This window comes from Zea mays, chromosome 1 (assembly GCF_902167145.1).
Source record: "Zea mays cultivar B73 chromosome 1, Zm-B73-REFERENCE-NAM-5.0, whole genome shotgun sequence".
NCBI classification, from domain to species: Eukaryota; Viridiplantae; Streptophyta; class Magnoliopsida; order Poales; family Poaceae; genus Zea; species Zea mays.
Genome location: NC_050096.1, coordinates 258,507,969 through 258,521,349, shown reverse-complemented (window position 1 = coordinate 258,521,349; position 13,381 = coordinate 258,507,969). Strand labels below are relative to the sequence as shown.

Genomic DNA, 13,381 nt, shown 5'->3' with positions numbered 1-13,381 from the left:
AAGCATGATTCCTTTGAGCACTATTAGCCATAGGGGCCTTCCCTTTCTCCTTGTTGGAAATGGGAGCCCTTTGGCTTATTAAGTTCTTGGCTTCCTTTCGAAAGCCAAGTCCATCCTTAATTGAGGGGTGTTTACCAACGGTGTAGGCATCCCTAGCAAATTTTAATTTATCAAAATCAACCTTGCAAGTCTTAAGTTGAGCATTAAGACTTGTCACCTCATCATTTAATTTAGTAATGGACGCAAGATGTTCATCACAAGCATCAATATCAAAATCCTTGCATCTATTGCAAATTACAACATGTTCTACACATGAACTAGATTTATTAGCTACCTCTAGCTTAGCATTTAAATCATCATTCAAAGTCCTTAAACTAGAGATAGATTCATGGCAAGCAGATAACTCAGAAGATAGCATTTCATTTCTCTTAGTTTCTAATGCAAGAGATTTTTGCACACTAACAAATTTATCATGCTCCTCATATAAAATATCCTCTTGTTTTTCTAACAATCTATCCTTTGCATTTAGAGCATCAATTAATTCATTGATCTTTTCTACCTTAGCTCTATCTAAACCTTTGAATAAGCTAGAGTAATCTACTTATCATCACTAGAATCATCATCGCTAGAAGTAGTGTATTTAGAGGAATCACGAACACTTACCTTCTTTTCCTTGGCCATGAGGCAAGTGTGTTGTTCGTTGGGAAAGAGAGAGGACTTGTTGAAGGCCGAGGCTGCCAGTCCTTCATCGTCGGAGTCGGATGAGGAGCAATTCGAATCCCATTCTTTGCCAAGGTGAGCCTCGCCTTTCGCCTTCCTATAGCTTTTCTTATTCTCCTTCCCATGTCTTTCTTCCCCCTAGTCATTTTCATTATAGGGACATTGAGTAATAAAATGACCAGTCTTACCGCATTTGAAGCAGGAGCGCTTTCCCCTTGTCTTATTCTTGTTGGGGTACTCCTTGCGTACTTTTAATGCGGTCTTGAAGTGCTTGATGATAAGCGCCATTTCATCTTCGTTGAGGCCAGCGGCCTCCACTTGTGCCACCTTGCTTGGTAGCGTCTCCCTGCTGCTGGTTGGTTTGAGGGCAACAGTTTGAGGCTCGTGGACGGTTAGTGGACCATTTAGAGCATCGTCCACATATCGAGCCTCCTTCACCATCATGCGCCCACTCACAAACTTCCCAAGAATCTCCTCGGATGTCATCTTGGTGTACCTGGGATTCTCACGAATAAGGTTGACAACATGGGGGTCAATTACCGTAAATGACCTTAGCATTAGTCGGACGACGTCGTGGTCTGTCCATCTTGTGCTTCCATAGCTTCTAATCTTGTTGACTAGGGTCTTGAGCCTATTGTATATTTGTGTTGGCTCCTCTCCCCTGATCATCGCGAACCTTCCCAGCTTGCCTTCCACCAACTCCATTTTGGTGATCATGGTGGCGTCGTTTCCCTCATGCGATATCTTGAGGGTGTCCCATATTTGCTTGGCGTTGTCCAAGCCGCTCACCTTGTTGTATTCATCCTTGCACAAGGATGCTAGCAAAACAGTGGTAGCTTGTGCATTCTTATGAATTTGTTCATTAATAAACACCGGGTTATCCGTACTATCGAAATGCATTCCATTTTTAACTATCTCCCAAATACTAGGATGGAGAGAAAATAAGTGACTACGCATTTTGTGACTCCAAAAAGATTAGTCTTTTCCATCAAAGTGTGGAGGTTTACCAAGTGGAATTGAAAGAAAATAAGCATTGGAATTGAACGGAATACGAGAATAATCAAATGAATAGTTTTGATTAACCGATTTCTTTTTAGACAAGTCATCGTCGTCGTCGTCTCATGGTGAAGAAGAGGAGGCATCGCTGTCGTAGTAGATGATCTTCTTGATGCGCCTCTTCTTCTTCCCGTCCCTCTTCTTGTGACTCGATCCTGAGTCAGTGGGCTTGTCATCCCTTGGCTCGTTGAAGAGGGACTCCTTCTCCTTGTCGTTGACCACCATCCCCTTTCCCTTAGGATCCATCTCTTCGGGTGATTAGTCTCTTAGATGAAGAGAACGGTTCTGATACCAATTGAGAGCACCTAGAGGGGGGTGAATAGGTGATCCTATAAAATTCAACACTAATAGCCACAAAACTTAGTTATGAAAGTTAGAACGGCTAAGTAGCTTGAAGCGAGTTCTTGTGAACACAGATAATCAAAGGTAAAGCACACAAGAGACACACGATTTTTATCCCGTGGTTCGGCCAAGTAATACTTGCTTACTTCCACGTTGTGGCGTCCCAATGGACGAGGGTTGCACTCAACCCCTTTCAAGTGATCCAATGATCAACTTGAATACCACGGTTTTTCCTTTCTTTCTTTCTCCCATTTGCGAGGAATCTCCACAACTTGGAGCCTCTCGCCCTTACAATGATGATCACAAAAGATGTACGGAAGTAAGGGAGGGGAGAGCAACACACACAAGACTCAAATCGCAGCACAATCACGCACACAAGTCACAACTTGAGCTCAAAACACAACACACGGAGTTCACAACTCAAATGGAGCTCAAGTCACTATCTCAAAGAATCAAATGCACAAAGTTGGAGTCTAGAAGTCTTAGAATGTTTATTGAATGCTTGGGTGACTCCTCCATGCGCCTTGGGGTCCCTTTTATAGCCCCAAGGCAGCTAGGAGCCATTGGAGGCCAACAAGAAAGGCTATCCTTGCCTTCTGTCGGGTGGCGCACCGGACAGTCACTGTAGACGGTCCGGTGCTGATCTCCTTCCTATTCTGGCGCAGATGACCATTGCACTCCGAGCCGGTTGGCGCACCGGACAGTCCGGTGCCCCCTGTCGACCATTGGCGTGGGCCACACGTCGCCTGCGGATTGCGCGACCGACCGTTGCGCTGGCGACCGTTGGCTCATCGGACAGTCCGGTGCACCACCGGATAGTCTGGTGAATTATATACGTACGCCGCCGAATTTTCCCGAGAGTGACCTGTTCACCGGAAGCCAGCCTGGCGCACCGGACAGTCCGGTGTGCCAGACTGAGCTGGACTTCGGCTGCACACAGCCAAGTCTTTGCAATTCTTTTCTTTTCTTTTCTTCTTTTCTCTGTTTCTAGCACTTAGACAAAATATGTTAGTACTCAAAACAATGTACTAAGTCTAGAAACGTACCTTGTTACATGATTTGCATTTTTTGCTTGTTTGGCACATAATATCTCACTCACTATGTGTTGGACACTTAATCACCAAAACATTATAGAAATGGCCCAAGGGCACATTTCCCTTTCAATAATCCTGTTGAACACAGCCGCACTAAGCATATAGGCATTCGATATCACTTTCTGAGGGATCACCAACAAAGGGGGGATATTGAGATTGCTTATGTTAGCAACAAAGAACAATTAGTCGATATCTTTACCAAGCTGTTAGATGAGAAAACCTTTAGCAAACTTAGGAATGAGCTAAATATTCTTGATTCTCGGAATTTTGATTGAAACATTGCACACATAGCTCATTTGTATACCTTTGATCATATCTCTTTCATGTCTACGACTAATGTGTTTTCAAGTGTATTTCTATGCTAAGTCATAGATTGAAAGGGAAATGGAGTACTCGACGAAGACAAGGCTTCCACTCTACTCTACCGGTATCTTTTATCCTTCGTCGTCACTCCACACCACTCTTCGATTGGTATATTATTTTCACTCATATTTCATGTACCAATGGGGGAGAAACTAAAAAGGGCTCACAAAGTCTCTGGTTTTTGTTATTAATGCCAAAGGGGGAGAAAGTATAAAGCCCAAAGCAAAAGGACTGCACCACCACCTAATTTTAATTGTGTTTTCAAAAAAATTTAATTGGTATATTTCAAATTGGTATCTAATTGAAATATTTAAAGGAAGATTTTCAAAATTAGTATATATTAAAACCCTCTTGAACACTAAGAGGAGAATTTCATTCAGGAGGAGTTTTGTTTAGTAAAAGGAAAAGCATTTGAAACAGGGAAAGAAAATTTCAAATCTTGAAAATGTTTTTTGCAATCTTATTTCTATACCTTTGACTATTTGCAAAAGACTTTGAAAAGATTTTTCGAAAAGATTTGCAAAAACAAAACAAGTGGTGCAAACATGGTCCAAAATGTTAAATATATCAAATCAAACTTATCTGCTTAGAAATGCCTTCATCTCAAAATAACTTATGCACATCTGTCAAAATGCAAACTAGTTACATTTCTATACTTTGTATTTGCTTTGGTTTGTGTTGGCATCAATCACCAAAAAGGGGGAGATTGAAAGGGAAATAGTCTCAAACATTTCCTATAATCGATTTTGGTGTTTGACGACCATCACAAACCTTGTGGACTAACCAGTTTGCCTAGTTGATCATTTCACAGGTGCATAAGTTCATCTACAATCATTCTAAGTCGACTGTCCGGAATACCGTAGATTATTCCAGACAGGAGAAGTTTTTTTTTTGGAAAAACACCTAAGCGCGGACCGTCCAAGCCCTTGCGATCGACCGTCCGCAACACCAGGGTGACCCTCGGACAGGAACATTGCATAAATGCAAGTCAACACTATGGACCGTCCGATGGAGAAGCGAGCACCGTCCGAGACCAAGCGCGGACCGTCTGGCCTCAGGCGTGGACCGTCCGGTTGGTGAAGAACCAGAAAAACCCGAAGGTGAGGGTTCTGAGAAATGAATTTTAAGTGTCCTCGCGGACCGTTCGGTGTGCACGGCTGGACCATCCACGACTGCGGTACCTGACATCTGACGACACATTTAATGCACGGTAGCCGTTGATATAGCCGTTACTGCTGACCGTTGCGATTTCAGCCGCTGATGTGCAGGGGCAGACCGTCCGGACCAGGGGCGCGGACCGTCCGCGGTCGGCAGAAAGGGAGCAACAGCTAGGAAGTGGTTGGTGGCTATAAATACAACACCAACCATCTCCATTCATAATTTGCAAGCACTCCAATCTCTCACATTCAATACAAGAGCTAGCAATCCATTCCAAGACACAATCAAAGCTTCCAATCTCTCCAAGTTCCACAATTAAGACAAGTGATTATTAGTGATTAGTGCCTTAAGAGAGAGTGATCAGTGTGTTATTTGTCGCTCTTGTTGCTTGGTTTTCGCAATCATGCTTTCTTCATCTCTTTCTTAATCTTCTAAGTGAATTGTAAAGCTTGCAAGAGACACCTAATTGTGTGGCGATCCTTGCGGGGTCTTAGTGACCCGTGAGATTAAGAAGAAGCACTCAACCGATCTAAGTGACCGATTGAGAGAGGGAAAGGGTTGAAATAGACCCGGTCTTTGTGACCTCCTCAACGGGGACTAGGTTCTTTGGAACCGAACCTCGGTAAAACAAATCACTATGTTCATTCGCTTGATTCTCATTTGATTTGTTTTCCCCCCTCTCTCCCGGACTTGTTTTTAGTTCTAACACTAACCCCGGCTTGTAGTGTGTGTTTAAAGTTGTAAATTTCAGATTACGCCTATTCACCCCTCCCTCTAGGCGACTTTCAATGATGATGTTATCCCGATGTTGATCTTGTGATATTTTAGGGGACTCAGGCCATTTTCCTGAGTACCTCTCCGTAAGGACCTGTTCATTGAGTAATCACCCGGGATAACAGTGCAATGATGAGGGTGGAATGGTACACCCTTATCTGACTAATTTGATGAACCTAGGGGTGTAGTTAGCTTTGCCTGAGGGTCGTCAATGGGGGTCGGGCGTAGTGCTCGCTCTACCAAGTCCATTATTATTGTTGGTTTAATTATTGTTCATATAAGATTATTGTGATAATTGGAACATGGAGAACCACCTGAAAAAAATAGTGCTACCACAAGGGTGGTATGGGACGCCCTTTGCTGACTAATAAGGAAAGCTAGTGGAGGACCTTACTTAAAAAGGGAAAGGGCAGTAGAGGTGTTGCCGGTGTAGGGAGGTTCTCGGGTTGATCATGTTATGATGGATTTTCGAATGAGGAATTCCTATATCGCTCTCTCAAAAAATCGTAGCGGGTTTTCTGAAGCTAGTGGAACTTTGTAAAGACCTCGTAGTGCTACCCTACCTCGTCTCCTCGGTAGAGGTGTATGGGATTCATGGTGTCATGGCAGATGGGTATCACGGCTTGTAGCTAAAGATGTGCAACCTTTGTAGAGTGTAAAACTGGTATATCAGTCGTGCTCACAGTCAAGATCGGCTCAGACCCTCACATGAGTAATTTATGGAATTAAATTTAATCTGTCACTTTACATTTCATTGTGGGAATTTGTTATTAATTGTGATCAATTATTTAATTAGGTTGCTATCTACTTATACTTAGTAATTATTAATAATTTTTTACCAACTCTAAAAGCTATGCTCAGCCTTAACCATTTTTTGGTAAGCCTTACACTTCACATGAGCCCCTACCATAAGTGATCTCATGCACATTATTCTCCACAACTTGTTGAACGATAAACGTATGTGAGCTCATCCTTGCTATACTCACCCACAGGTCAAGAACAGGTACCACAAGATGAGGAGTATGAAAGATGTCGTGATGAGTTCGTGGGAGGTTTGGGTCGTGTCTCCCAGTCAACTAGGATTACGAAGGATCATTGTCGTCATAAGATATAATTATTTAGCTATTTTGTACAGAACCCATATTATACAATAAAGATGTGACATTCATTTATGTACCCTAAGTCATCGTATGTGTGAGACGTGATCCTAGCACATATTTGATTCGCGTCCGGGTTTGCCCTTAAATCCGGGTGTGACAACAAGGGACTTGGGAGCCTCCTCCCTCTCTCGTCCGCTTGTAAGCCCTATTACGAGCATTGAGCAACAAGGTGCCGATAGTGTGAGCCACCAAAGACTAGATGTAAGGACGTTATGCTCAAACCTGTATAAATCCCGCGCCCACTGAGCACTCCATCCAGACCCCAGAACGCGCACAAACAAATTTACTTGTCAAAGCTGATTCAAAACACCGACAGGTGGCACGCCAGGTAGGAGCCTTGTGCGTTCTCGACGACTTCTCTAGGCTCTGAGCGTAGTTTGGGCCCTTAGAACGACCATTCGTTTTGAAAGCCTCGATTTCGTCGTCGACAACGAGGGAACAATTTTCAGGGCCCTGAAAGCCCAATCCCCCTCGACGAAGGACTTGATCAATATTGCTAGGGGCCTCGATGGCCTCCATCTTAGCTCCCCTTAGGGGAATGACGGACGACGGTGCATGACATGACCTACTTGTGTTGAGTTCGTGGGAGTGATGGACCCCATCAGGGGTTCATTCTATGACCTCCTCCTATCGGGATCAGAATACAGACATAGCTCCTTGTCCAAGCAAGTCACGACCCGGCCAAAAGTGCTTCATAGCCAGCACCTCGAAAGCCCACTCCCCACTCACAGGAAGCCCCGAGGGAACTCGTGCGGCGGCGTCCGCTCCGCCTCGGCTCGACCTACCCTACCAAAAGTTCCTGCTAGGGCCAAGTCCTTCCCAGAGCAGCGAGTGCTTCCCAACTGATAGACAAGGGACACCATGGTAGTGGTCGGGACGGTCGCGACGAGATGTTGGGCGAGCGCATGCTACAACAGCAAGCGTCCGACGCCGCATAATCCGTGATGGGAGCAGACCATCGCGATTCCTCTAGGAAAGCGAGAATGTTGCGGCCACTGTGGCGCTCCTTGACAAGCTCCCCGAGGCCGAGACTCCGAGCGAATGGAGGACCCACCGCGAGATCCAAGGTCTTCTCGACCTTGCTGCGCAACAGCAGGCCAAGAGTTTCATGTCGCGACACCGGGAGCTAGAGGTCGACTAGCATATATATCCGAATTTTTTGCATTTTAGTCCTTCATCGGAAAAAAATCACGTTTGGACCCTAAAAAATTTTAATGTCATTTGTGGACCCTTTACTCGGCGCCGTAGCCTATGGCGCCGAGTTAACACAGCTCGGCGCCATAGGCTATGGCGCCGAGGTACGTGCTGCGTTGGCACAAACGGACGTCGTGGACGACGTGGTCCATCGGTATAATCAGCGGCTTGATCACGATGAGGACCGAAGTTTGAGCCCCCCTCCACCGTGACCTCAGGCCTTCGGTCGCCACAAGGTTTTCGTACTATTATGCATATCTCTTTTTTTATATGGTTTTCATACCTCCTATTAACAAGTTATTCAAGTTCCTATTTCAGAAATGGAAACTCCCTGCTGCATGACATGTGAAAAACTCGTATGTACTAGATATTTTGTGTATCCGTCCAAAACTTTAATTTGGACTTGAAATTGAACAACTTTGCTGGTTTTTTTTGTTCCATAGGAGCAACGAACATCATGATCTTTGATAATGCAGATGGAAACACATATTGGAGTACTCCTGATTAATCCATATGGAACTATCCCTGTTTTTTCGATAATGAAAAAGAATATGCGTCTTCAGCCTCATGCATAGACGAGGAATCGAAGCACACTCATTACTTACAAAAGAAGAATCACGGTGTAACCTGTAAGCCTCAGCAAACATGGAAGTTCGAAAAACGTGACCCTAGGAGAAAAAGGCCATGCGGCGTGAGAGAGGCGAAAAAGGCAAGTTTCTCTCCTAATAGACATATATTAGCTGTCATCACCGACTGTTCGGCGCGCTAGTGACTTGCGATGCCTATCCGATCGATCTCACGGCTTACTCGTTATCGCCGCGCGCTGACAGAGAGAGAAAAAATGGTTATAGTTAACAAGAAGACACTAATAAAATGCTAGTTTGGCATGACGATCCATCGGCGGCGCGCGGCATATAAACCGTGACGCGCTAAGGGCCACGCTGAGCATGCATGTTCCACTGCGAGCCTCGGCCCTTTGGAGAAGCCGAGACGCGTCCTAGCTACGGCCGAACTCGTGAAATGAAAAGGCGGACGTGTGGAGGACACGCTAGCTTTGCAAGACAAGCGAAAACAAGCGGACAAACCACACAACACACACAGCAGTATCCGCGCTGCTCGATCGTCTCTCCTCGTATAAAAAAGGCTGCTTTTTTTCTAACAAGATGCACAAAGAGGCACCCCTAAATTCAGGGCGAACGTAAAAGTGAGCAGAAACATGTAAAAAAAAAAGACTAGTAGCAACAAAGCGAAGAGTACTGCACTGCCACTACCATGTTGGACGGGGATGCAAATATGCCAAGGACGTGTGTTTTTGGCAGGCACGTAAATGGCTCCGCCGCCGCCGCCGCACCACCACCACTACGTACTAAACGCCATTATTTTAATGGAGGTTTACTACCGCTAAAGATAATCGGCACGGCAGCATGGAGCGCGGATTCGACGCGCTAGCTGCCTGCGCTGCAGCTAGATGTCGATCCATCTCTCTCTTGCAGATAGCGTGCGTACTACCACCCACCGGCCGCCGACGTCACAGCAGCTAGGAGACAGGACAAACGACACCGGCCGCGGACGCCATCTCTAGTCTAGCCGCGCCGCGCGCGCCTTGCATGGCACTGTGCATGCCTGCATGCAAAAAGATGACGGCGGCTAGATTTGACTTTAATGCCTGCAGCGGCGTCGTCCGTCCGTCCTCACTCGCCATCGCCGCCAGCTCTCGCTCATGGCGGCCATGGCGTTTGCAAGCTCTCGATCGTCATGGCGACTGCAAGAAAATTGAACTACCTAGCTAGTGCGCATACCTGCAACCATACGAGTACGGATCGAGATTTGGAAAATCAAAGAGTAGTCATACAAATACAAGCAAATGAAATTGTCATTAGGGGTAATCCAAACATTACAACATACGGTCCAGGTTATTGAAACGGGAACTACACGGACGGTTTCTCCGCCGGGGAATTGAAATGCCAGTACAACAAACATGTAAAAAGATACAACAACGCAATAATAAGGAACGAACACGGCAGTAAACAAACTGCTGGACGAACGCCCCTTCTGCGTTTTTTGACGACGATCGACGAGCCTGCTAGCTGCTGTGTCAACGGAACCTGGCCAGGTCCAGGGTGACCTCGTCCTCCGACGGCGTCAGGAACTCCCTGGAGGCCATCTGGACGACGTCGACGTCGTCCGCCGGAACGGCGACGACGTTGCTCGGGCCGGCACCTGCCGCGTCGGCGCCACCGCCGTAGGCGGCGCTGCCATGGGCGGCGTACGGCGCCTGCTGCCACATGACGCTGTTGTCGATGAAGGGGTACGTGAGCAGCTGGTTGGCGGTGGCGTAGGAAGCCTGCTGGTGCTGGTAGTGATCGTGCTCCATCATCTGCGGCACAGGCGCCGCCATTCCCCCCATCGGAGCCATAAGCCGCATCGTCGCCGCCGGCGCGCCGCCGTAGTAGGCGTTGAGGTCCAGGTGCAGGAACGGCGCCACGATGTCGGAGCTCATGCCCCCCTGCAGCTCGGCCGGCGCGGGCGACGACGACGACGCGCCCAGGTACAGCCCCATGGCGGTCATCTGGTCAAAGCTGCCGGGCGGCGCGGCGGCGGACGCTGGGCTGCTGATCACCTCGCCGTACGAGTACGACCCGAGGTTGTAGGACGACGGGGGGGAGTCCTCGGCCGCCGGCGGGGTCTGGTCGGCGCCGGCGCCGTCGGCGAGGTCAGGGTACAGGCTGCGGATGTACTCCTCCAGGACGGACCACTGCCCGGCCGGCACCTGCTGCGCGTTGCTCTTCTTCTTCAGCCGGCGCTTGGCCTTGAGGCTCCGCTTGGTGGCGTTCCAGTGGTTCTTCACGGCGTTCTCGGAACGCCCGGGCAGGAACGTGGCGATGGTCGACCAGTGGTTGCCGCACCGCTTGTGCGCCTTGATCAGCGCCATGTCGTCTTCTTCAGTCCACACGCTCTTCTGTTAATTATTTTTGTTGCATTGCATGTCAGAGAAGAAAAGCAAGCAAACGGTGCGCAGCAGCAGCTCAAAAGATCCAAATAAAGCACACTAGGTTGGTTAATCGACGATCAGAATGCCCCATCGGTGGTCACAAACTTGGCATGTATATGCGCATACATATATAACCACAGATAAGCTAGAAAAAATGAATAATATTCTCCACGGCAATCAATCCGGCCGTGGCTAATTATATTGCCACAGTTAGTGGGCAGAGTAAAAACACATGCAACTCCCACTAATTCTTACCGAGTTAATGCCCCCACTTTCGAATCTAGACCAAAATTTAGCAGGATTTGTTTACGTAGGAATTAAAGGCAAAGAAAAATCCCCCCCCTCGCGAATCATGTGTGGGGAGAGCGAGGGGATATCGCTCCCCCAAGCCACAGCTACACTACACTGCACACAGATCGAATTCAAAGCTTCCATCCACGCATCAAGATCTGAGAGATCGAATGAGAAGATGGATCGATCGAAAAAAGAGAATACGCACCTTGAGGTCGGGGCGCAGGTGGTTGGTCCATCTCTCGCGGCACTGCTTGCCCACCCTGCCGGGGAGCGACTGCGCTATCACCGCCCACTTCCGGTCGCCGTGCTTCATCACCATCTCCCTGAGGACTCTGCAAAGCGAGCAACCACGGATCGAGCAAGCGCGCGGCCGGCCGCCGGCACACGTTCAGCAGCCACGACCAAACACTCTCCTTACTTGCACCGAATCGAAACAAAAGGGAACGAGAAAAAAAAAGGAGCAGAAGAATGAGAACTCAGGGGAGCAAGTACTCACACGTCCTCCGCCTCGGTCCAGGGGCCCTTGTGGTGCTGCGCCCTATGCCCGCCGATGCCACCGCCCGCGTGGGGCGGCAGCTGCTGCTGAGCCCCGCTCCAGGCGGCGCGCAGGGCGCTGGACATGATGCCGCCGTACCCGGCGGACGCCGCCGCCAGGGCTCCTCCGGGCAGCACCATGCCAGGCGGCGCCTGCATCCCGAGGCGGCCGACCAGGAGGGAGGCCATGCCGGCGGGCATCGTCATGCCCGTGCCCGGGATCACCTGCTGATGAGAAGAAGCAGCGCCGGCGTTACCTGCGTGCACGCCGCCAGCAGCCGTCACGTCCTGGTGGCCGAAACGCACCGAGCTCCCGGACTCCATTCCCGGCTCGCGTCTTGGTCGAGGTTACGGACAATGGCGAGCGAGGGGGAATTGCAGAGAGGCCCCCCAGCTAGAATTTCTCTGCTGGGGAGAGAAGAATGTGGACAGGAGGAAGAAGCAGCGGGGAAGGGAGAAGAAAGGGCCACTGGGCACCGGGCTTGCAAGTTAGGAGTGTGGGCCGATCCGGGGAGGAAGTTATATAGCGGGCCCGCGCGGCCACTGCCGTCCATCCTCGCCGCATCCAACGGTCAGCGTCCAGGGCTCTGGGTGACCTTCCAACTCTCCATCAATATTCGTGCGGTAGAGGACAAGGGGAGTTGAGGTGGCTCCTTGTCACCACTCCACATCACTGCGCCTACCATACGAGTGCAGCGTGGTAAGCGCAGGAGCGGGATGGGCCCCACTTGTCAGCACTGCTACAGATGTCTTGGACCGGCTGGTTTTTATTACTGTGGATGGATATATAGATGCAATATGGATATACTGTCGATCCAATAGCGCGTGGGAGCAGAAGCAGATTTTGTGCATCCTGTTCTTGGACACACAGTTTGCACCCCCAGAGTGAGGTACCAATACTACCATTGCAAGGGTTGTTGATCCAATGGCTTGGGGAGAAAAAAAACACTGCATGTGAAATGTAATCTTGATGCATTTGAGTCGTGTAAACAATCTCTTGCAAATGCAGGGAAAAGCTACATACCAAAGACCCAAATGGTTCCGACTCTTCCCCGGATCCCGCGCAAGTGGGAGCACATGCAACGGGCTCTATTTGGCGCGAAATTCAGTTTTTTCATGTCACGACAACACGTAGATTCGGCGAATTTAAAGGAAAAAGCGACCGTTAAGCCTACATATGGGGAAACGTCATCCATCGGTACGGATGAGAGGCGTGGAACGACAATTGATTTGCGGTTACTTGATAAAACCGCAACGTATTTGTAAAATATTCGTGCCCGCCTTATGTATAACACTATTATATAAGATAGAGCGGCTAGTCGCTCCTATTTATTTTAGCAAAAGTTGTATTTTGTCGGTTTGGCCCTAACGATTGCCATGTGGCCATATGTGGATGAAGAAAGGTATATATGGGAGCTATAGCTCATTAATGATATATCTATGGGGTAATATAAATGTGGATATTGTTTGCAAAATTTTGAATTACATGTCATAAAGTTCTGAATTAAGACTTAACCAGACTTATAGGGTATGGTGGTGCAAAGCAAAATATTGATATAATATAGTAAGTAAAGCCAAGGATTTTCTCTCTCAAAACTCATCATCTTTTCATCCATTAAAACTGTAGAAGTTCTCTTGTCGTTTTTAAATGGGAAAGGGCCACCTAGATATTACTCAAATGTTTCCTTTTGATGTTGTCA

General features: G+C 48.1%; 2 protein-coding genes across 2 annotated transcripts in view; both read right to left on the bottom strand.

The window, feature by feature from the left end:
* The window catches only part of LOC103645469 (ankyrin-2), a 54,465-nt gene extending 44,902 nt beyond the window's left edge, over window positions 1-9,563 (bottom strand). The window contains exon 1 of the mRNA XM_020543799.1: window positions 9,417-9,563. Within this exon, the coding sequence (XP_020399388.1) occupies window positions 9,417-9,563 (147 nt within the window). The remainder of the gene's footprint in view (window positions 1-9,416) is intronic.
* A 154-nt stretch (window positions 9,564-9,717) lies between these two features.
* On the bottom strand, window positions 9,718-12,153 carry LOC100193638 (MYB-type transcription factor). The gene is made up of 3 exons (NM_001138737.1): window positions 11,644-12,153; window positions 11,353-11,479; window positions 9,718-10,820 (listed from the first exon to the last, which is right to left on the bottom strand). Exons 1-3 carry the CDS (start codon window positions 12,003-12,005, stop codon window positions 9,957-9,959), a joined length of 1,353 nt encoding a protein of 450 aa, NP_001132209.1. The 5' UTR covers window positions 12,006-12,153; the 3' UTR covers window positions 9,718-9,956.
* Between the last annotated feature and the right edge of the window lie 1,228 nt (window positions 12,154-13,381).